Source organism: Sarcophilus harrisii, chromosome 1 (genome assembly GCF_902635505.1).
Source record: "Sarcophilus harrisii chromosome 1, mSarHar1.11, whole genome shotgun sequence".
Taxonomy (NCBI): domain Eukaryota; kingdom Metazoa; phylum Chordata; class Mammalia; order Dasyuromorphia; family Dasyuridae; genus Sarcophilus; species Sarcophilus harrisii.
Genome location: NC_045426.1, coordinates 686,980,759 through 687,003,381, shown reverse-complemented (window position 1 = coordinate 687,003,381; position 22,623 = coordinate 686,980,759). Strand labels below are relative to the sequence as shown.

At 47.3% G+C, this 22,623-nt stretch overlaps 1 protein-coding gene across 1 annotated transcript in view; it reads right to left on the bottom strand.

Moving 5' to 3' along the window:
- The window catches only part of KDM2B (lysine demethylase 2B), a 134,078-nt gene that overhangs the window by 67,205 nt on the left and 44,250 nt on the right, over nucleotides 1-22,623 (bottom strand). Inside the window, exons 7-9 of the mRNA XM_031948530.1 lie at nucleotides 21,439-21,532; nucleotides 17,863-18,016; nucleotides 9,513-9,628 (exon numbers count right to left, since the gene is read on the bottom strand). Of these exons, the coding sequence (XP_031804390.1) occupies nucleotides 9,513-9,628; nucleotides 17,863-18,016; nucleotides 21,439-21,532 (364 nt within the window). The remainder of the gene's footprint in view (nucleotides 1-9,512; nucleotides 9,629-17,862; nucleotides 18,017-21,438; nucleotides 21,533-22,623) is intronic.

Here is a 22,623-nt window from a genome sequence, read left to right as displayed (position 1 = left end):
AGGGGGGATAGCATCGTTTCAGGGTTCACTAGTGTGCGCACCCAGGGAGGAGAGAGTAGGGCTGGGGGGCCAGGGAGCTGCCCCCATTCACACAGGGCTCCCACCCACCCCCCCGCAATTCACCTGGGAGACTCAAAGAGGAGGACACCCTATCTAGATTTGAAGTCACTATTCCAACTCCCGTGGAGACGGGCTTGTCTGATTGCCCAAATGATACTTCTTGCAGCCTCCCACCATCCTCCTTTTTCCCTAACCCATTGAGAAAAGACAGGCCACGGCCCCCCCGGAAAGAAAACATTTTTTTTCCCCTTTTCCATCTTCGTTAACCCTAAGAGACTAAATGGACTCCAGAAGGGAGAACACAGAAGCCAGACAAACGAGAACGTACCAAGAAGATATTCTCCCTCTGTCCACCCACCAGCACGGAGTTACAGCTGGACACGGTCGTCCCCTAGAACTCGGGACTTCCCAGTGGGATTTAGACGCTGGAGTTCTGGTCACGAGGCCAGACTGGGATTAACAGAGCTTCTACTACTAACTGCTTCCTCTTTACTTCTAAGGACTGAGGGGGTGGGATGGGATCACCCTTAGTCATCACTGGAACGGTTCAGCTCCAGAGAGGGCTGGGGACACTCTCCCTGTAACCCGGCCAGGTCAGGGAAAACGAGGTGGAAAGGATCGGGGAGAGCCCCAATGCCCCAGAGCAGCTGCCTCATTTGGACTCTGCTGGGTGAATGCTACCACAAGGATGGGAGACCAGGGAATGGGGTGGGGAGAGGGAGAGAAGAGATGAGGATGGCAGAGGGGGAAGGAGAGAAGGATAGGGAGGGAAAGGGGGAAAGGAAGTGGAATATGGAGGGATGGGGGAGAAAGGAGAGGGATAGGGAGGGGGTGGGGAAAGGGGAGAGGGCTAGAGAGGGAAAAGGAAGGAGAGAGAAGAGAGCTAGGGAGAGGAGGGAGGGAGAGAGAGAAGAGGGATAGGCAAGGGGTGAGAGAAGGGAGGAGAGGAAAAGGATAAAGAGGGAAAGGAATGGAAGACAGGTAGAGAGAGAAAGAGAGGGATAGGAAAGGAAAGAGGGAAAGGAGAAAAAAGGGAGAAGGGGGAAGGACTCTTCACATGGCCCAGGTTTTCTATCTGGCAAGGGCAGTCTCCTCCCTGGCTCCCCGACAATCCTGACTATGTGCAGGGCTGAGCAGGCAGGTGTGATGGAAGGTTCCTTGGCCATTAAAGAAGGGCCTTCATTTCTCTATCTCCGATAAGTGCCGAGGGGAGAGGGGAGAAATCTGAGAGCAGGGGAGAAAAGGGAATCCATGGTACAAAGGAAAATCCCAGCTGTCCACTTCCTGCCTGTGTGATTTTATTCACTTCCCAGAGTCTATTTCCTTACGTATAAAACAAGAGTGGAAAGGGATAGACAGTGTTCTCTGAGGTCCCTTCCAATTCTAAATCTGTTTCTTGAAGTCCCTCTGCTTTCCGGGTCTCAGTTTCCTCATCTGGAGAACAGAGGGGCTGGACTAACCAGCCTCAGAAATCTCAGTTCTCAGTCTAGAACTCATCCAAAACCTTGTGTGTGACCCTAGTTTGGGGCCTCGGTTTCCTCCTCTGCTCTGGGGTCACACTAGGTCTCTGAGGTCTTTTCCAGCTACAGAGAAGGGATCCCACAAGTTTTACTCTCCTCTAGGTCAGGGTAGTAGCACAATACTCGCCCTCCCCAGGGGTGTCTGGGCTTTAATGTGTGTGGGAGGATAGAAGGGCTTCTGCCCTCTTAGGGACCTGTCCCAAGACCCCACAGTATCCACAACAGGTGGGTGTAGGTGGCCCCTCCGTAGACGCCAAGACAAGGGCGACGCCTCCAGAGCCGACAAGAACCGAGGTGTCCAAAAAGGCAACCAGCCTCCTGCCTAAGCGTCAATGAGCCTCAGTGAGCCTTATTCATCTATGCTGCCCCAGCCCTGAACCCAAAACCTTTTCCAGCAGGAGCATTCTGATCTGGCAGCACGCCTCAGGGGGTACAGGATGTTCTGTGGACCTCCCTGAGTCATCAACAGAGGACACGATCTGAGCCTCTCCTGGGCTACCCCGCTAAAGACCCCTTCCAAACCACCTGCAGAACCTCCTCTGGTGTGAGGGAAACTTGTTCCCAATCCAGATGGGAAGTAGGGCCACTAGCTCCTCTTTCTGTCTCCCTTTTCTTCTTCCTTTCTCTTTCTCTCCATCTTCTTTTTCCTTTATTTCTCTCCTTTTTTTCTCTCTCCCTTTCCCTCTCACTCCTTCCCACTCCCTCTCCTCAAACTGCCAGCGTCACTGCTCAATAGCCCTCCCTACCAAAGCAAGTCAGCACCTTCTCTAAGACATACACAGTTAGAGTTGCCCGGGGCATCTAGTGGCCAAGCAGCTTGCTCAAGGCGCTTCAGCCAGTACTTGTGAGAGGCAGGACTTGAACCCAGATCTTCTGGCTCTCAGGCCAGCTCTCTGTCCCTAGTCATCATGCCCCACAGCTCTCTGGAGCTCTTGGACTTTGCACTGAGGGGGGAGGGAAGGGAGGATGCATTAGGTTGGGCTTCAGTCCAATCTGATAGCTACATTTTCTTTCTTGAGCTGCCCATTTTCAGCTGAGAAGATTTTCCGATTCTATTTTTATCAGTCCATCAGTTCTCTCGATGTCTTGGGAGGAAAAAAAGTACTTGGCTAACTAAGGAGCAAATCTGGTCGTCCTGGGACCAAGGGTCCGTCAGGTCTTTGATGGCCCCTCCTTGACAATTCCTCCCCAGCTTATACAATCAAGTCTAAACTCTCCTCCTTTATTCCCTCCCGATAAAATGGAAGCTCCCTGAGGACACGGCTGTTTCATTTTTAGCTGTGTCTCCAGCACCTAGGACAGCGCCTGGCTGCTTACTGAGCCAAATTCTATTCCTTCTCCTCCAAGCCTCCTTAAGTCAGTCTCATAAGACTGGTTGGATTCCCTACACTCTGGGTCAACATGCAATTGGCCAAGCACCATCAAACCCAAGTGTCTTTTTAGATTAAAAAAAAAAATTAATAATGAAAACCAAAAAAATAAAAAATAAAAATAAAAAAATAAAAAACTTGTTCATGGATCAGGAGGGTAGGAAAGATCAATCCTCCTCTCAGTTGCTGAACCTCGAGGGAAATCAATCGGGTGAAAGCAGATGCTAACGAAGGAACTCAAAAAATAATAATAATAATAATAATGATGATGATAATTTTTTTTCCAAGAGAGCACTGCAGGAAACAAAATTTGCAAAAGAATTGACTTACAAACAGGGAGTCGCCTTCCACCCTTCGCCTTCAAAAGGTTTCAGCCACATGCCTGGGGATATTAAAGACAGCATTGCTCAACATTACTTGGTGACAGATTGCAGAGCCTCACCAAATTTCCATGTTACTCATGTTAATCGAATGTGAATAACAAGGCAGTCGAGTCGGCCTCAAGCATGCAGTGCTCCCAAGCTCTCTCAGGTTTTTTAAGGATCAAATTGAGTTCCTTCCCATTGACCTCGTTACTAAACTCTGACCTTGACTAGTGAATACAGAAGCCCAAAGCCACACTGGAAGTGAGTGAGCCGAGGCATTACGAGGTACAGCAAGGGGCCTGGGAAGTCCCATAACCGGCCGATACTTCCCTTAGCATTCAAGTGTTAGGTGATGGAAAAGTCCCAAGTATCTGATGGTGTTTGGGGGAAGGGAGGGAGTCTGTTGGGTTTCTTTCTCCTGGAAAAAAAAAAAATGGGAGTCTGGAAGCAGTCAATTGGAATGAAATCGTTTCCACATCTGCAAAGATGGCAAGGAGGTTTCCGTTTAAAGATTGCTAGATTTGGAGTCGGTGAGCTGAGTTCAAATCCTGACTCTGACACTAACCTGTGCTTTGGGGCACAAGGTAGGCCACATAATACTCGACTGACTCTGGAGGATCTGGACCTGCATCCATTCACATTGCGGCTCTGTCACTTTCTACCTATGTGATCTCGGGCAAGTCGTTCCATATCTCGGACTGTTTCCTCATCAGCAAAATGAAAGGTTTCCCACAAATGACCTCTCAGATCTCTTCTAGACCTGATCTGATAATTCTGCATCATTCTTGGGCCACAGTTTCATCATCTGTCAGATCAAAAAACAAGACAAAGTTCCCTTCCAGTTCTAAAACTAAAAGTCTGAATTATGTATTTCACCTTCCTGAGCCTCGTTTTTCCTAATACTCAAAATGAAGAGATTGTACTAAAATTATCTCTACCATCCTGTCTAGCTCTATAGCAGCCGTTACATGCTTTGCTTGTGGTGACGACTTAATAAATGTTATCAAATGACTGTTGATTGACTAAATGATAAGTCATGGAGCCTCAGTTTCCTCATCTTCAACGGCAAAATGAAGGGGTCAGAGCAGATGCTTCTAAGATCCGTGCCAGTTCTAACCCTATGATTCTAAATTTTAAATCCCCCTGCTTTCCACTTTGCTCATGTGTAAGTGAGAGATCAAAAGTGATAAATTCTAAAGCAACTTTCAGTTCAAAATTACTGATTCTATGATCCAAGAAGGGCAGTTAAATGGTACAGTGGATAGAATGCCCGGCCTGAAATCAGGAAGACTCATCTTCCTTAAGAGTTCAAATCTGGGCTCAGACACTTCCTAGTTGGGGGACGCCGGGCAAATCACTTCATCTTGTTTGCCTCAGTTTCCCCATCTGGAAAATGAGCTGGAGAGGAAATGGCAAAGACTTCATTATCTTTCCCAAGAAAATCCCAAATGGGGTCACCAAGAGTCAGGACAGGACTGACATCATGACTGAAGAACAAAATGATCCCAGAATCCTTAGTTGAAGAGGAATCGGACAAGTTATGTGATAGTAACTTTCCTGGGCAACTGAAATGCATTCTATTTTAGAGACATCCAAGTAAGACAGGGAAAAAGATAACTCGAAAGGAGCTATCTGTGCACTAAATGATCACAGGGATGCTTCCTGGTATAGTGATAAGCTGAAAAGTATTGTATGGGAACAATGAAACGGTTTTTAGCAATTTCCTTAAAGCATCCAGTGGCTACTCCCAGTCATAGCATCAAACTTTCTACCTGCTTCAGATTAAGCCAAGTTAAGTCTTCACTGGGGGAGGGAAGAGAGAAACAGATATTACTCCATGTCCAACGGGCTAAGGAGGAGAAAAGGAGGAAACTGATCCACTGATGACGAAACTCTTAAGATTCTGGGGAATATAAACAATAGGGAGCTCTCCATTTGGACGTGGCTACCGTCTTTCCATCAGTTTCTTGCAACAGGTTCAAACAAATATGCTCAGCTGGATAGTATTCAAAGGATGAGGATTTATCCATTCCTTGGCAAGCCCAGGAGAGCTGACTGAGGGGCCCAGGGCTGGCTGCTGAGAAAATATCTTTTGTTCCCCTGGCTGAGCCAGTAGGGGCCAAGACGGCTTAGTCAATGGGCCTGCCAGTTCCCTGGTTTCTATCCTGGGACTGAAAAGTCAAAAAAAATTGTTATTTCACCCCCTTCCCCTTTTACTAAATGAGGAAAGAAAACCACAAAGCTTAAATAACGAGTGTTTACCTCCGTTCCCCCATTAACAGGTGCTTCTAATCCAAGACATCTTTTTTATTACTGCTGAAAAACTATTTTTAAATGGCCATAACCTTCTTTAGAAGTCTCCCAGGGATAGGGAAAATTAAGCCAGAGTGGGTATGACAAGGAAACTCGGTATTTTATCTGACTCGGAGAGTCTATTAGCCTGAGTTCTCCCCTGCTTTTTTCCCCTTGTCTTGGCTCCCAAGGCACATCAGTTTTGTTGCCAAACCTCTCCAAAGACCAGAAATTGAAGAGAATTTGACAGCTTGCCAATGAGAGGCCGCCTGTGCTCATGGCCCTGCCAGGGGTGGAGGCAGGTGGAAAAGCCCCGTCCAGGGACAGTGAGGGACGTCGTCACTCTTTTTCATCCTGCAGTAGGTTGACTATTTCAAAGGAGTTCAAGGTAAAAATACCTTTCCACTTCTCATGGTGGGGGAGAGAGAGGGAATCTGGATTACAGATAAAATCATGGGAGTAAAGAGCAACGATTAGAGGCAATTCTTGTACCTGCTCCATCCATCTTTTGTGGAGGGTGTGACCTTGACCAAGTGACTTCCATTTCCCCATCAGTAAATTGAGGGAGAACATAGATTTAAAGCAGGAAGGGACCTCAGAAGTCCAAGTCCCAGTCTCTCATTTAACCCGGATGAAGAAATGGAGGTCTAAATGAGGGACAGGGCCAAGGTCACAGGGGCAAAGTGACACAGAGTGGGATTTTAGCCCCAGGTCCCCTCTCTAAAGTCCCTTCCTATGAAAATGCATTCACCAAAGATAAGAAGCCAGACTCCTCAGACCCACCCATCCCCAACCCAGAGAAGAAACGGCCTTTGTAAAAAGCAAGAAATCCTTTAAAGTTCCCAGTTTAACTGACAAGTTTATGAAATGTCTGGAAGCTCATAGGTATGGCCTTTATTCCCCGGCTATTTGCCGGCAAATAAAACTGGTCATTTCTTACAGGGAATTTAAGGAGCATTTGGGCCTTAACCTTGGAAAGAACAGCCTAGTGAAAATATGTTGGTTTGTTTTTAGGAGAGTAAGGGTGGGTGTAGGGAGTCAAGGCAGCCAGACCTGCAACTTCACCATTTTCTGGAGCTTCCAGTATGGAAATCCCTTTCACTGGCAACTCCTTTGCAGCTTTAAAGTCTTAGAGAATTACCTAGCACAGGGACACAGTTAACCGATTTGCCTGATATAGGTCAGAGCAGAGTCTTGAACCCATGTCTCCCAGACCCTTTATGCCTCATACATGAGCTCTGATTGTCAGAAGAGGTCCCATATACAATCCCCTTCAGCTGCAGGGGACCTGGGTCAGGACTGGAAGGAAGAGGAGGAACAGGTCCAATCTCCACTTATATGGCACTTCGGGGGTAGAAAAGCCCTTTGTGGATGAAACCTGCAGGTAATTTTTCCCTTTAAAAATATCTAAAAATCGACCACATCTCGTGGAGGCCTGTAGCAATTACAAGGGAGCAATACTCAAATCTGCAGGTTCCCCCAATTATTGCAAACATCTTTCTAGGACCCCAGGAGGTGGAGTGGGATGAGTTCCAGCCTTCGAGGCAGCAAAACCTGGATTCAAATCTTGACTAAGACAACAGCTGTGTGACCCTGGCCAACTTATTTAAATTCTGCCTTGGTGTTTCTTCTGAAAAATGAAGGGAGTTGAACTTGATGACTTCTACTAGTCCTTCCAGACCTAAACCCATGATCTTCTCAAGAGGAAGCCCAGTGCATCCATCCCTCCGTGCTGCTTCCCTCCAGCACAAACTCCCAGAAACTTAAAAACTGGGTCAGCGAGACCCAGAGACTGAGAATACAATGAATTTCTATTAGATCCCCCATATCCAGAAGCATGGAAATGATCAAAGGGAAAACGAGGACTCTACATACTTAGAAGCAACTCGTGGCGCAGTGGATAGGGTATCAGAACTACAGTTAGGAAGATCCGAATTTCAATTAAGCCTCCAATATGTGCTATAAATCACTTAACATTTACTAGCTGCCTCAGTTTTATCAACTGGAAAATGGAGCTCATGACAGCACCTACCTCTCAACAGTCTTTTTCAGTGTCGGGAATAGTAGGCAGAAAAGAGGGAAGATTTTGAATAGTGAATGTGTCAGGGGGCAGACAGGGAGAGAGGGAAGGGCCACCCCCCCCCCCACACACACACACACATACAACATCCCTACCTCCCAGAACCCCTCGAGTCCTGGTTTTCTTGAGCTGAGAAGTAAAGGAGAGGCAGCTAGATAGCGCCACAATACTGGAAGCACTGGGCTCAGAGACGGGAGGACTTTAAACACTTACTAATTGTAGAACCTTGGATAAGTCATTTAACCTGTTTTCTCATAACCATAATTATTAGGACTAATGATGAAACATGCTATCCATCTTCTAATTAGAGAAATGAGAGACTCAGAGGACAGACTGGAAATGGATAGACAGAGAAATATAGACAGATAGATAAAATAAAGTTAGCTAGATACAAAGATGGAGATGGAGATATACCTATAGCTATAAACACTTATATGTTTGTATATATAATATACATGTATTTAAATTGTTTTCTTTTAGATATGACAAATATAGAAATTTGTTTTGCTGAAACACAAAGAGACAGTCTGTTTGGTACAGAGATTTTAGTTTTCTCAATTGTAGGGATGAAAGAGTGGAAGTTAGTGAGAAAGGGGATAAAAAGGAGAAAGGGCAAATATTTGTTGCCTGAAAAATATAAAATTTAATGGAAAAAAAATCGATGAAAAGGAAAGGCTGGGCAGCTAAGTAGCGCCATAGTGGATACCGTATTGGGCCTGAAATGAGAAAGACTCATTTTCCTGAGTTCAAATGTGACCACAGGCAATTCCTAGCTGTATGACCCTGAGCAAGTCACTTAATTCTGCCTCAGTTTCCGCATCTGTAAAATGAACTGGAGAAGGAAATGACAAACCATTCCAGTCTCTGTGCCAAGAAGACCCCAAATGGGGTCATTAAGATTTGGACACAATTGAAAAGACTAATTAAAAACAACCAAAAAAGGGAGAGATTGATATTATTGTCTGCTCATGAGCTGATGGGACGCTAGACTCTCCAGCCCATGGAGGTAGGCAGTCTCAGAGGCAAAACTCAGGTCATTTCTGGTGTGCCGATCTCTGTTCCTCTGGGCAGGTCCCCTACACATGGGCCAAAGCCTTCTGTGGGAATGATTGACTGTGACATGTTATCATTTAGTTAAAGTATCAGACTAAAATGACATGGGGGATGGGGGCAGCTACACGATGCAGTGGGTAGAGTCCACTGACCCTGGAGTCAGGAAGCCCGAGTTCAAATCCAGCCTCAGTCACTTAATACTTACTATCTGGGCAAGTCATCCCAACTGTCTTGTCAAAAAAAAAAAAAAATGATATGGGAAGAGAGGTTGGACTTTATTGGCTCTAAGGACCATCCCCGCTAAAAAAATCTATGAATTTTAAAAATGGAAAGCCTCAGGACCTAAGCCTGGGATTACACATAGCCGGGGTTCCCCAGCAGATTCTGGCATTCCCTAAAAAAACACAAAGCAGTAGAAAGGAAGCTAAGAGGACTAATCTGTGCCTCAGTTTCCCTAAGAGGTTCCTTTAACAAGTAAGAGGTGGAAAGGCCCAGATTGTGGTTTCCTTGGGGTCACTTCCTTATTGACAAGGGGTTTTTTGCTGCCTAGAGAAAGAGAAACTCTGGAGGAGGAAGGTGCTGGCCGAGCTTGACCTCAAGTGGCCATCCTCCTGTTGTCACACAGGGATGGGGAGGAAGGTCGGGAAAACAGAGAGCTCCCGAGGGTGATGGTGGCTCTCTCCTGCTACCCCCGACCCTAGAGACTCCTAAGTGTGTGGAGCTAGAGTCCAAGGTCCTGCCCCAAATGAGGGAGAGAAAGAGGGCTCCTTACCCGCGTTCTGTCCTCTATCTCATGGATGCGCAGCTGCATGGGCACATTAAAGCTATGCAGGATGTTTCCGCCAAAAACCAGGGAATCTACTGGCGTGTAGACAGCATGGATCCAGCCTGCAGGAGCAGAAGGGAGGGCAGTGAGCTCACAGGGTCAGATCATCACAGAGTCAGAACAGGAAGGGCACCCCCTAGGGCACTTTCCAGAGGAGGAAACTGAGGCTGGGAATTTGAACCCAGTGCCGCACAGCAAGGAAGGAGCTGAATTAAGATCCGAAGCTGAAGCAGTCTTCCTGACGGCACCTCTGGTTCCCCACCGACTAAACCAATTCTCAGCCTTTTTGGTCTCAGGACACCTTATTGTCTTAAAAAATTATTAAGGACCCCCAACTACCCCTGGGGAAGCTAAATGAGAGGAGTGGGTCTGGAGTCCAAAATATTCATCTTCCCAGATTTAAATCCAGCCTCATAGCTGTGTGATCCTAAGCAAGTCATTTCACCTTTTCTGCCTCAGTTTCCTCATCTGTAAGGAATGTAAACCAGTCCTGTATCTTTGCCAAGAGAACTCCCAAATAGGCTCATGAGGTGTCAGAAAACACTGAAACACTCCCAAAGAACTTGGGTTTGCATAAGTTATAACCATCAGCATCCCAGAGCCCGTCCGTGAGAGATGAATGTTAAATTATCGGTATGGACGTTGATGCTTGGAAACTGGCAAATGCTACAAGTCAGGGGTTAATACACAGTTCTGTTGATTGTTTAGACTCAAGAAAGTGATGGGAAAATGTTAATAATGGAAAGTGAATCTAAAAGTGTGTCAGGAACACCTGTGTCCCCTGGAGAGTGAGTTGTTAAACATTTACCAGCACAGCCCAGTTATCTACCAGTTTTTACCATGTTAAAAAGGAAAGTGCCTAGATGTCATCGTGAAAATCATTTCAGTTTGACAGACCACCCTCTGAAAGGGGCTCCGCTTGTCCGGGGGCCTCCCCACGTGCTGAGCGATGGAGCTACAGCAAACAGGAGGCTCCCTTTGATGCCCCCTCGTTGGCATGGAGATGTTCAGGTGAAGGAGAGAAAGACCTAGTGAAGCCGCCAAGAGATGCGGAAAGACAAAGAGGTGACAATAAATAGGAAAGAGGAAGGGAGGGAGGGGGGGAGGGGGAATAAGAGAGGGAGGAAGGGAGGAGGGAAAGGAAGGAGAAAGGAGGCAGGTGGGGGAGGGGGAGTGAAAGGGAGAGAGAAGGAGGGAAAGAGGGAGAGAGAGAACGGGAGAAAAAAAGGGTAAGATTGGGGGAGGGAAAGATACAGAAAGAGAAAGTGAGACAGAGACAGAGAAAGAGTGAGACAGATATAGACAGAGAGAGGGAGAGACAGAGACAAAGACAGAGTGAGAGAGACAGAGAGAGAGAGTCAGAGAGGGAAAGAGAGACAGAGAATGATAAAGACAGAGAGAATGAAGGAGGAGGGAAGGAGACAGAGAAAAAAATCTTTACATTGCTCTCCACCCATGCCAGGAAGTGAATGGCTCCCCCCTGCCCCAAGGCAGCTCTACTTCAGTCCCAAGCTCCCCAGAGTCACTCAGGCACTGTTAGCTCCCCAAAAGCCAGGGTGGACAGGGCCCAGAGAAAGGGTCCCCTACCCCTTGGCCTGAGCCACAAGCAGCTTTCTCAAATGGAAGGAGGGCCGGGAGGGCCCCAGAGCCAGGGGATCGTGGGGGAAATGGTGCTCTGCCCAACATTCCTGGAAAATGGGAGGGGAACTTCCTCAACGTGCGCTGGGATCGAATGGTCCGAGGGAACATCTGCAGAACGCTTTGCAGACCCTCAGGCATTAAGTAAATGTAAGGGACTGTCTAGGTGCCCTCCTGGCCGGTCCCTTCCTGATGATGATAACACTCCCTGAGCCTGACCGAGAGCTTGAGAGTTTACAAACGGGGCCTCGAGGGAGCCTCTGGACAACCCGATGGAGGAAGCATTGGCTCCCTGCCCCCTGCCAGCACCATCGTCCTCCTTCTTCAACTGAGGAAACTGAGGCTCACCAACATGAGCCAGTCGGGCTCCAGATACAGAGTTTAGTTAGCTCCAGGAGGCAGGATTGGAACCCAGGTTCTGAGACACCAGATTTTCTTGCTTCTAGATGTCTACGTCGCCTCTAAGATTTGCTTTTCATCTCCTTCCCAAGAGCCAGATCCCACTCTGTTTTCTCAGTAACTGCAGTTTTTGTTTCTCCTGAGGGGGCTGGAAGCCTGGGTTATTATTAGTCGTACTGTTATTACATCCTCGGCAACATGGCTTTTAAACAGCGTTTCCTGCCATCCGCGTCCCTGGTCCTGCTCGTTGGACGCTTGGGGGTACCGAGCCGGGGAACAAGAAATCCCGGCTTCTCTCTGCAGCTCTAACTCACCAACCAGGAGGAAGAAAGGGCCCCCACAGGCCCAGCCCACCCGGTCAGGCTGTCGGAAGCTTCGTCGTGCGGACAACAGGGGTCCCAGCTCCACCAGCTCACTCAGAGTGAGCCCCCTTCTGGGCCTCCGTTGGCCCTCTCCCCATCTGCAAAATGGGGAGAAGGATCCCCACACAAGCACACTAACGTATGAGGGGAGATGGGATCATCGGCGAATGATGGACACAACGTGTGATTTCACGGGTATGAAGACTTCCAGGTGAGGGAATTCCATCCACCAGTGTAGACCAGCGTCTTTACTTCCTAAAGCAATGAAGGAGTCAGGGACTTGCCAGGGATCACAGTCAGATTGTGAACCAGGTGGGATTTAATTCAGTTTCTTGACAATTCCTACCCACCAACTCCGAGCTGCCTCTGGGTGGGGAAATGATCAAATTATTCAAAAGAACAGGGCCGTTGACAGAGCTTGACTTCACTGAAGAATTGGGAAAAAATATACCTCCCTACCCTCTATAATACTAATAACAACTAGGATTCATGTAGCATCTACTATGCACCAGACAGTGCTAAGTGCTTTACAAATAATAGTTCCCTGGACAGTAGTTATTATCCCCATTTTACAGATGACATTGAGGCAGGAAGAGGTAGATTGACTTAGCCAGGGTCACGCAGATATGATGTTCCTGAAGCTGGTTTTGAATTTGGGTCTTCTTGCCTCCGAGCCTGGAGCTCTGGGCACTGTGGTTCCCTGGCAAGTTTCTGCCCTGGAAGTTCCCTCCCCTGATGGAATCCTGGGTCTGGGCAAAGACCAGAAACCACGGAGAGAAAGGGACAAGGAGAGGGGAGGATCCCAGGACCTGAGATCTCCACCAGAAAGGTTCCTCTCCTAAGAACATGGCCACATTTTACAGAGGAGGAAACTGAGGCAAGAAAGTGAAAAGAAGGAGGGAGGGAGGAGGGGAGGGAAGGAGGGAAGGAAGGAAGGAAGGGAGGGAGGGAGGGAGAGGGAAGGAGGGAGGGAAGAGGGAGAGAGAGGGAGGGAGGAGGGAGAGAGAGGGAGAAGGGAGGAGCCTTTTCCCTCCCTCCATCTCAGATCCCCAATCCTGGGCTGTCCTTGTTGCCCCCCTACCCCCAAGCCCAGAGCAGCCTGGCCCACTCCATGGAGGTTCCGAGCAGCTTCTGATCTCTGCCGCCCCACAGCCCCCACCATCTGCTCCCATGTGTAAATGCTGTTTTCACCAGGATAAAGCCCATTAGGCGACAGGAACAAGGCTGAAGGTTTCCCAAGCCGTTCTCAGAAAGGCCCCCTCCTTCCCTCCCGGCCCTAGCACCTCATTACGCCCAGGAGTGCGGAGAACAGGTGTTTCAACCCCGGGCAGGCTAGTCACAGAATCCCAGAGGCCGGCAAATGCCTCCTGCTTCTGGACTGGGGGCCCTCACACACCTGGGAGCTGTAACCCCGGCCCCCCGAGGCAAACAGAGCTGAGGAAGGGGGGGAGGGACAGACGTGGCAGCTGTGTGTGTTGGGGGGGGGGGGGGAATCCACCACGGAATCTGGTCCCAGTCCTTGTTGGTGTCCTAGAGCCGAGGCAGTGGGGAAAAAGGACCAGGGCAGAGGGTGGGGCCTCCTTCCTCCATCCCACAGGGAAGCAGCTCGATGGAACAGAAAATGCCTGGCAGAGCCCCTTGGAGAAAGGAGCATGCTCTAGAAGCAGTGGTTCTCAAAGTATGGTCTAGAGAATCCTGGGGATCTCTGAAACCCTTTTAGAGGGTCTACAAATTCAAAAATAGTTTTTATTTCCAATACGGTAAATGTCTATAAATATAATCCAGATAAACAGAAACTCTTTGGATAGATCCTCAATAATTTTTAATAGGCTAAAGGTACTGAAAACAAAAGTTTGAGAACCACTGAAGAGAATGTTGGCTATGGAACCAGAGGAGCTGAATTCAAATCGTTACTCTGATGCTCGCTGCCAGCATTTCCTTGGGCAAACCACCTCCCTGGGCCTCAGTTTGCTCATCTGTGACATGAGGGAGTGGGACTTGATGGCCTTTGAAGTACATTCTAGTTCTAGACTTATGAGCTCATGATCCTGGGGCAACAGATAACTGCCCATTTTACAGATGTGACAGCCGAGGTACAAACAGAGAAAGGAATTAACTTGGTACCTGCTTTTCCAATGGGTGGATCGATGATAGAATTTAGCACCCCGCGAGAGGAATAGGAGGTTTTCTCCAGCACTTTTCTCTCATATGTAACATGTTCAATGTCACATGCCCACAGCTCTCAGAAACGAGAAAGGCTGAGCTTCACTCACTCCTTTTTCCAAATGTGGAAAGAGGGGGCCATGGTAGTCAATGTCCTCACACGCCAACAATCCCAGGCTCGGGATTTCTGGCCACGGGAAGGATAGACCCCGAGTCCACCCCACTATTGAAAAGCAAATTCTGTCTCCCCTCAAAGGAATTTTGCCTGGACACAAACCCCTATATACAAGCTGCTCCACAGCAAGAAAATCAGCACATCCTTAGAGCCCCTGCCCAGCTGGCATCGGACCTAACGCTCGCCTGCTGCAGAACTCAAGGCAGTTTGCCCTGGTCCTGCCTTTCCCTGGCAGAGAAGCCTCCTCTCCTCATCCCTCCCACAACATGGCTTCTAACCTGACTGCCCCTTATCACCCAAATGTACCCCCCCTGCCCCCACCCCTGATCCAAGGCAAGTGGGGGGGGGGGGCGTGCTACTCTGCCTAATGACCAGGAAGAGGAAGCCCCAATATTTGTTCTAACTCAGGAGAAGTGCTGAAAACGGGGACTTGTCGGCCCTCCAGGCTATGGAAGCTCAGTGTGAGGGAGGGACCCTGAAAGCAGAAAACTTAGAGCTGGGAAGGAGCTTGGAAGAGGGAATGGCAGGGCTTGAAGGGGTCTTAGATCCGGGAACGTCAGGGCTAGAAGGGGTCTTAGAACGGGGAATATCAGAGCTGGGAAGGAGCTTAGAACAGGGGATATCAGGATTGGAAGGGGTCTTAGGACAGGGGATGTCAGGGTTGGAAAGGGTCTTAGAACAGGGAATGTCAGAATTAGGATGGATCCTTAATCTTAGAACTGGGAATGTCAAAGTAAGGAAGAACTTTAGAACACAGAATGTCAGAGCCGGGAGGCCCCTTAGAACCATTTAATCCAACTTCCCCTAGAACAAAGCATTTTAAACTTTTTCCACTCACGACCCCTTTTTGCCCAAGAAATTTTTTATGATCCCACTTATGTCGGCATATAAAATAGGAATACAAATCAAACATTGAATGATAATAACCCAAAATTTCCTGACCCCCACATTCAGCTATGTGGCTCCGTAAGGGGCCAAAATCCACAGTTTAAGAAGCTTTGCCCTGGAGAAAGAAGATCCAACTTGTCCAAGACATGTAACAACCCATGGCATAGCCAAGACAAGAAGCCCGGCTTTCCAAGCTCTATGGAGTGCTGTTCTTTCCCAGACTTCCAGTTGCAGAACTCAGAGAATATCGGTCCCAGAAGGAGCTTTAGAATGTACCACGATTCACCCCGATGAGGGGACGATAGTGGGAACTCTCACAGGGAGGCATCTTCTTTATGACTTGGTCCCTGCCCCTAGAAACCCCTCAAAAGCCCTCAACAATCAGCCTGCCTCGGGACTGAGCCAGGGTCCCAAAGAGGTGACGGAGAGTAAGACTTTCCTCCTACACCATCTAACACAATGTTAACCAGCTTCTCCCTTCAGCCTGAGCCCCAGGCCCGATGCCACCCTACCAGCTGCTCAGTGACCCGTAGCTGGCTTTGGGACTGTCAGAAATCTAACCTTCTGCCTCTTGCACCTCTATTTCCTTGGAGCTCACCATCCCAACCTCCTGCAGAAGTGCCTTCGATATCAGTCCAGGCAGTTATCCAACCTCCCTCGGCTTCCATGACAGGGAGCTCACTGCCAACGGGGAGACCCGGTCCAACTAGAACTGCTGAACAGCACCAACTGAGAAGACACGTTCCTACCAAACAGAATTTTGCCTGGACACCAAACTTCAAGGCCAAGCAGAACAAGTCTCTAAGCTCCTCTTCACTATTGTGGCCCATGAGGGAAAAGTGGTGAATGAAGTTTTAATTAATACCCAGATGGACATTATTGTTCTAGCCCAGTGGAAACATGCAGTATGATAAAGCACCCATTTCACAGTTTTGTGATTCACACTAATCAGGACAGAGTTGTCCTGTACTTGGAGTCCCTCCTAGGACAGTGAGACGCTGCCTGTATAATTTTGGGAGCACCCAATCCTTTCTTCTATGAAATGAAGAAGTAGACTCAAAGGGTTAAAGATCCTAACTCTAAGACTTAACTCTGTGACTTGAACTAGTCCCTGAATCTGACCTCTTCTTCTTTGGGATGGAGGGGAGGAAATTAGAAAATCTCCAAGGTCCCAAATTCCCCTCCTATGTCCTCTCTTTTCTGCTCAGCTCTTTCCTTCATGGCAAGAGTTGTATATAATCCATAAATTCTCTCTTTCTGTCTCACTCCACTGTGCCGTAAGGACCTACTCCAAGAGTGGTGGTGACATCAGGTCCAGGTGATGGGCTGCTTCTTCTGCCATGTAATCTTTCATTAAGTCCAATGTTGAGGATGCAGACAAACGTGAGAATCTAGTCCCTTTCCTCAAATAGTTTATCTTTTAACAGGGAGAGGACAATAGGGTTATAGACTTAAAAAATACAAACTATATAGGGGAAAAAAAGACAAGAGAATGATGGTAGTTCATAAGAAGCCGGCCTGAGAATTAAGAATCGTTTTTGACTTGCTCCAAGACACAGGGCTGATCATATTGTTATAGAAGTTTCCACCCTGGGATTCCCCTATATCAGGGCAATCATAGGTTCAACCTTCCTGCTCCTCCATCATACCCCTTAACTCAACCTTACATCAATTTAGTAGCCACTAGTCCAAATAACGTAATCAACAAAAATCCCAGGTCTTATCACCCGAATTACTTGTTAAGATGTATCTTTCCCATCCTCTATTTTCATAGACCCAGCTTCTTAAATTACGGTTCACGACTCCACATAAGGTCTCCTAATGAATGTGGGGGTTGTGAAATTATGATTTATTTCAGCAAATGTTTGATTTGTATACCTATTTTACATATCCATGTACTCGGTCATATCAAAATTTCTCAGGCAAAAAAAGAGTTGTGAGTGGATTAACTATAAGAAGCCATGTTATAGATGATATGATTGGGATATTTTTTAATGTTTCTTGTCACTGAACTCCACAGAAGGAAGCTGCCTCACATTGTCTTTCCACAATCCCCTTTATCTTTGTTCCCAGACCACCCTAGGACAACTGACATTATTGACAGACCGATTACACAGTAGCCCACCTTGTGGATTACAGCATCTTCATGGGTTCTGACCAACACAGGACCGTCCAGCCCACCCTGTCCATTTATCAGATCAGAAACTGACAAGTAAAAGAGATCAATCCTTTCGATTTTACGAAGGAAAACTGAGGGAGACTGAAAAAGGAAGACGATATACACAAACTCACATGGGTGGCAAAGAGGGGATTTACACCCTGATCCTATTTCACTCCCAACTGCCTCCTAGCTCCCAAGAGTCAGACCAGGCTCTAAGAGCACCTCGAGAAAGAGTTAAAATGGGAAATAATATCATCCCCATCTCGGAAAACAACAACAAAAAAGACCTATGTCAAATAGAGTCCCCCTAGACAAAAGGTAGCCTCAAAGGCATCACCACGGAGTTGCAGGATATTAAGTTAAGAAGCAGACTATGTCTCAGCGATACATCTCTCTGACAAATAAACAATCTAGAGGTAGGAGATCATTTCAAATGATGGAGAGGACCACCACAGAGGCATCAGCCACAGCTCCCAAAAAGGCCCACAGGCCTGGGCCCAGGCCACTTACCGGAAGGGATAAAAAACGTGTAGCCCTGGGTCAGCTCAATTCTTTGGCATTGTTCAACTCGGTCTCCCAGGAAGATGTCGCTCTGCTTTCCTGAGAGTACCCACTCTTCATAAAGTTCCAAGTTGTGCCAAGTGGGGGGGATCAGCCAGAATATCTGAGAAAAGAAACGAGTCCATCACAAAGCTTGGCCCAACCTCTCATGCTTTCCAACTCGCGTTTGTTTGTAAAGGAGTAATCCAAGGCTCGGTGGCTGCTGGTTGCTGAGGGTTGTGCTGGAAGAGCTGGATTCAAATCCCACCTCAGCACCAACTAGCCAAATCTCTTTGCTTCTAATCTCAGTTTCCCCAGCTGTAAAATGAAGATCTCCCAAATTCCAACGATTCTGGAACCTATGTAGGACATTAGTATGAATTCCCCATGGGTCCCCTAAAGGGGCCAGAGACAGCAGCTTCTGGCAGCTGACAAGGATAGAGCAGGGGGTCTGAAATCAGGAAGACCCAAGTTCAAATATAGCCTTAGACACTTCCTAGAGGTGTGAACCTGATTAAGTCACTGTCTGCCTCAATTTCCTCATCTGTAAAATGAAGATAATAATAGGAATTATCTCCCAAAGTCACTTCCAGGATCAAGTGATATATCTGTAAAGCACTTAACAAAGTATTTGGTACACAGGAGGCACCTAATAAATGCTTATCTCCCTCTTCTCAACTCTATAATCCTTAATAGAACAGACCTTTTGATTTACCTTTGTATCCCTACCAGTTCATGGCACATAGTAGGTGAGTAAAAATGACTGTTTTGGTGATCTCATTTGAGCCCGGAAACTACTTCAGGAAGTAAAGATCTTAGGTTTTATTATCTCCATTTTATAGATAAGAAACCTGAGGCCTGATATTGTTAAATGACTGACCCAATAATTAGGATTCCATAGCAGAATCTAAACTCAGGGCTTATGGGAGATTTTTCTTTGTTCTTTAGTCAATTGGGATAAAGTGGCTTGCCTGGAGTCACACAGTAGGAAGAGTTAAGTGTCTGAAGTCAGATTTGAACCCTTAATTCTCCTGACTTCGTGGTCAGTGCTCTACTCACTGCATCATCTACTTGCTCCTCGATTTCCTTTTCACTACAGCAAACTGCCTCTCTAGAAACTGATGAGGGGACTCCTGTGGAATCCCAAACCTCCTTGGTTCATCTGTGTTAAGTGGAGTCATTCTGCTAGGCCGGGGAGGGAAGGCAAGGAAATTCATAAAGAATAAAAATTAAAAATAAAATAATTGTTGAACAGATGGAAAAACATCTGGAAGAGAAACCGTACCAAGATTGTGTGCAAAAAACACACACACACTCAAAAGATAGGCAAGACCTATCCATGACCATTAGGGCACGGGGCCTTAAAGCCAATGCAAACCTAAAAAGATACATCCATCCCAATGTAACAAAATAGCAACAGAAGTTCCCTTAGAGTCTAGTTCAACCCTTTCATTTCATAAATGAAGAAACAGAGCTCAGGAGTAAAGTTACTCTCCGGGATCACAAATACCCCCAAGCAGATCATAACTCAAACCCAGATCTTCTGAATATAAACTTGGAATAGGCTCCCTTAAGTTCTCACCAAGGGACAGCAACAGCAGCAACAACAACAACAAAACAAACAAACAAACAACAGACTTATTAATGCTCTAAGCCTCGGTTTCCCCAACTACCAAAAGGGGATAAGAGTAGTATTTGGTTCACAGGGTTAGTCTGTCTTCTCCAATAGAATATAAACAATTTGAGGGTAGGAAATGTTTCTTTCTTTCTTTCTTTTTTTTTTTTTTTTTTTTGGTCTTTTTAATCACCCAGTAATTAGCAAAATGCTTCTCAGTAGTGTTTAGCGACTGATTAATTGGAAGCTCAAATGAAACACTCTATATTATATAGAGCATTTTTTAACATGATATATATGTAACATGCATTTTACATGCATATATTTATATATATGAACCACTTATTAATTTTCTAATAACAACAAAGATGATAATAGTAATGAAAAACAATCAACATTTATATGGCACTTAAAGGTCTATAAAGGGCTTTACAATTATTATTTCATTTGATCCTCGAAACCACCATGGGAAAGCAGGTGTTATTATTATGATTCCCTCTTTACAGATGAAGAAACTGAGGCACACAGAGATGAGTGACTTGACTAAGGTCATACTGCTAGGAAATATCAAAGAATTTGAATTAGGGCCTTCCTAATTCCAGACTAGCACAAATTTGGGGTTCAAAAGACTCAGGATCGAACGGTCTATTACACTGGGCACTTCTTTCCAATTAGTAGTAGTATTTTACTCCTCATCTCCTTTGAGTCTTGAGAACTAGAGGCATCTAAGTGACAAGTGAATAGAATACTGGGCCTGAGTCAGCAAGATGGGAGTTCAAATCTCACCTAAAATGCTTACTAGCTACTGGGACTCTGGCAAGTCACTTCATCTGTTTGCCTCAGTTTCCTCAACTGTAAAATAGGAATAATAATAGCACTTACCTCCCAGGATTCTTGCTGAGAATCAAATGAAATAATAATTGTGAAGTGCTTTACAAATTTTAAAGTACCAAATAAATGCTAGTTATTATTAACCCATTTTACAGATGAGCTCTCAGAGGCTGAGAAAGTTAAGGAGCTTACACAGGTCACACAGTATTTAGTAGGACTTAGTAGGACTGATTCTAGCTCTTTATGACTGCTGGGACCAGTGGGCTATGACCACTCAAACCGCCTCTGGAAACATCCTATTCATTCTCGTCTCCCCTGTGTAAAACCTGGTTCCTCAATGGTGCTGTCACAAAGTTATGGCAACTGCCCACAAAATTGAGATTCCCCATTCTGGGGTTAAAAGCAGAGAAGAACAATGAAGTCCCAGGGAAATGGGAAGATCCTCCTTTTAGGGCCTCAGATAAAGCTCAGTCCAGATGTCAAAACAGGACCACATTGCTACAGAGATAAGGGGACTTTTACTCAAGATCATGAAGTTACAAGTGGCAAAATTTGGACTCGGGTCTGAGATTCAGCCTTTAGCCACGCTCTCTCTGGTACAGCCTGAAGTAGTGCTGCAAGATCCTAATTGTTCCCTAATCCCAGATCTTCTGGTCTCCACCCATGTGCCTCAGGAACACAAGGGCACCCTCCAATCCTGAGGGTGGGTGGGTGGGGGGGTGACCTGCAGGGCCAAAAAATGAACCTGGGAGGAGGAGGGGAACAGAGAGAGAAGGAAAAGAAGATAAGCTTAAGAGCTAGAAGGACGCACCACGGTCACTGCCTTCAATCCCTTAATTTTTACAGCTGAGGAAACTGAGTTCAGAGAGATGAAGCGTCTTGCCCTACAGCTTGAAAGTGCTCACAGGTTCATGGATTTGGGACTGGAAGGGCCCCCACAAGCCACCTATTCCACACCCTTCATTTATCAGGTAAGCAAATCCAGGCCCAGAAGACAGGGACCTGGCCGGAGTGCCGTGGGCAGGCAGTGATCAACGGAGCCAGGGTTGGGATCCAGCCCTAAACCCAGCGTCTTTTCAAGTCCCCCACGGCTCACTCACCTTCTTGCCCCGGAAGACGTGGTACCACACAGATGTACCTCCAAAATCGATATGGAAGTCCGTGAAGCAGCCTTTGACGCTCATCAGACAGTATCTGTAGGCACCCAAGGGGGAGAAAGAGAAGGAGAGAATCCTGAAGGTCTGTTTCATGAGGGGCCAAGTTCATATCCCAGAGGTGCCTCCCTTGCTAAGACACAAGGGAGCTGGAGGTAAATAAACACCAGCTACCCCTGGTGATCCCCTTGGGGGAAAGCCATGAGTTTGGGGACCATGGCCAAGCTGCGACGACCTGCTCCTTTTGGCTGGGGGGAGATTCTTATTTTCCATGAACTGGTCCCAAACCACAGGCTGTTTCATATCTCAGCACCTCCCCACCTCCCGCCTCCACTCCCAGCTCCATCCCACAGGCAGGTCTGGTCCGACCTTCTTCCTCAGCTGGGCCCTGGCTGAGCGTAGTGGTCAGCTAAATCCCTAATACCCAATCGTCCCCCCCCCCCCAATTCATCCATTTATCATCCACCATCTACACAATATCCACAGCGAACTGAGGTCTAAACTCTCTTCCTGGCCCCAGAGAGCTTCCAGTCTCCTAGGGGAGGGAGAACAGACTCCAAGCTGAGTAACATTATAAGGGGGGTCCCAGGGCAGTCCTCGATGAGGGTTAAGTGAGCTGGAGGAGCTGGCAAGAAGGGAGCCCGGACCTGGGACTGAGAGACAGAACAGCCGGTCCATTCCCTTCTCTTAATAAATATAGACAGTGAAGCTCACACAGATAATAATAAAGTGACTTGCCCATGGTCTGGGACTCCAAAGCCGGCACTCTGACACCCCTGCCTCGAGGCTCCCGCAGGTAAAGCGTTCCAGGAAGGACAAATGGCCCCTGCTCCCCCTTTTCCCTGCTCATATCACTACTGCAAAGTGGGGGAAAAAGGCTGTCCACCCTGTGAGCACGCCCCCTCCTTCTGGTCTGCCCGCTCTGCCGAACCGCTGCCCTGCTGGGTGGTGGGCAAGAAGGAAAAAGCAGGCTTCGAGGGCAGGAGCTCAGAGCTCCGCGGACCCGTGGGACCCCTCCCCAATTGAGCCAGCATCTAGAGCGGATGCCTCCTCACTGCATGCACCCCGCTACATCACGGAGCCCGTGCACACACACGCTTACCCCACTGACCTCTTTTCTCCGTTCCACAT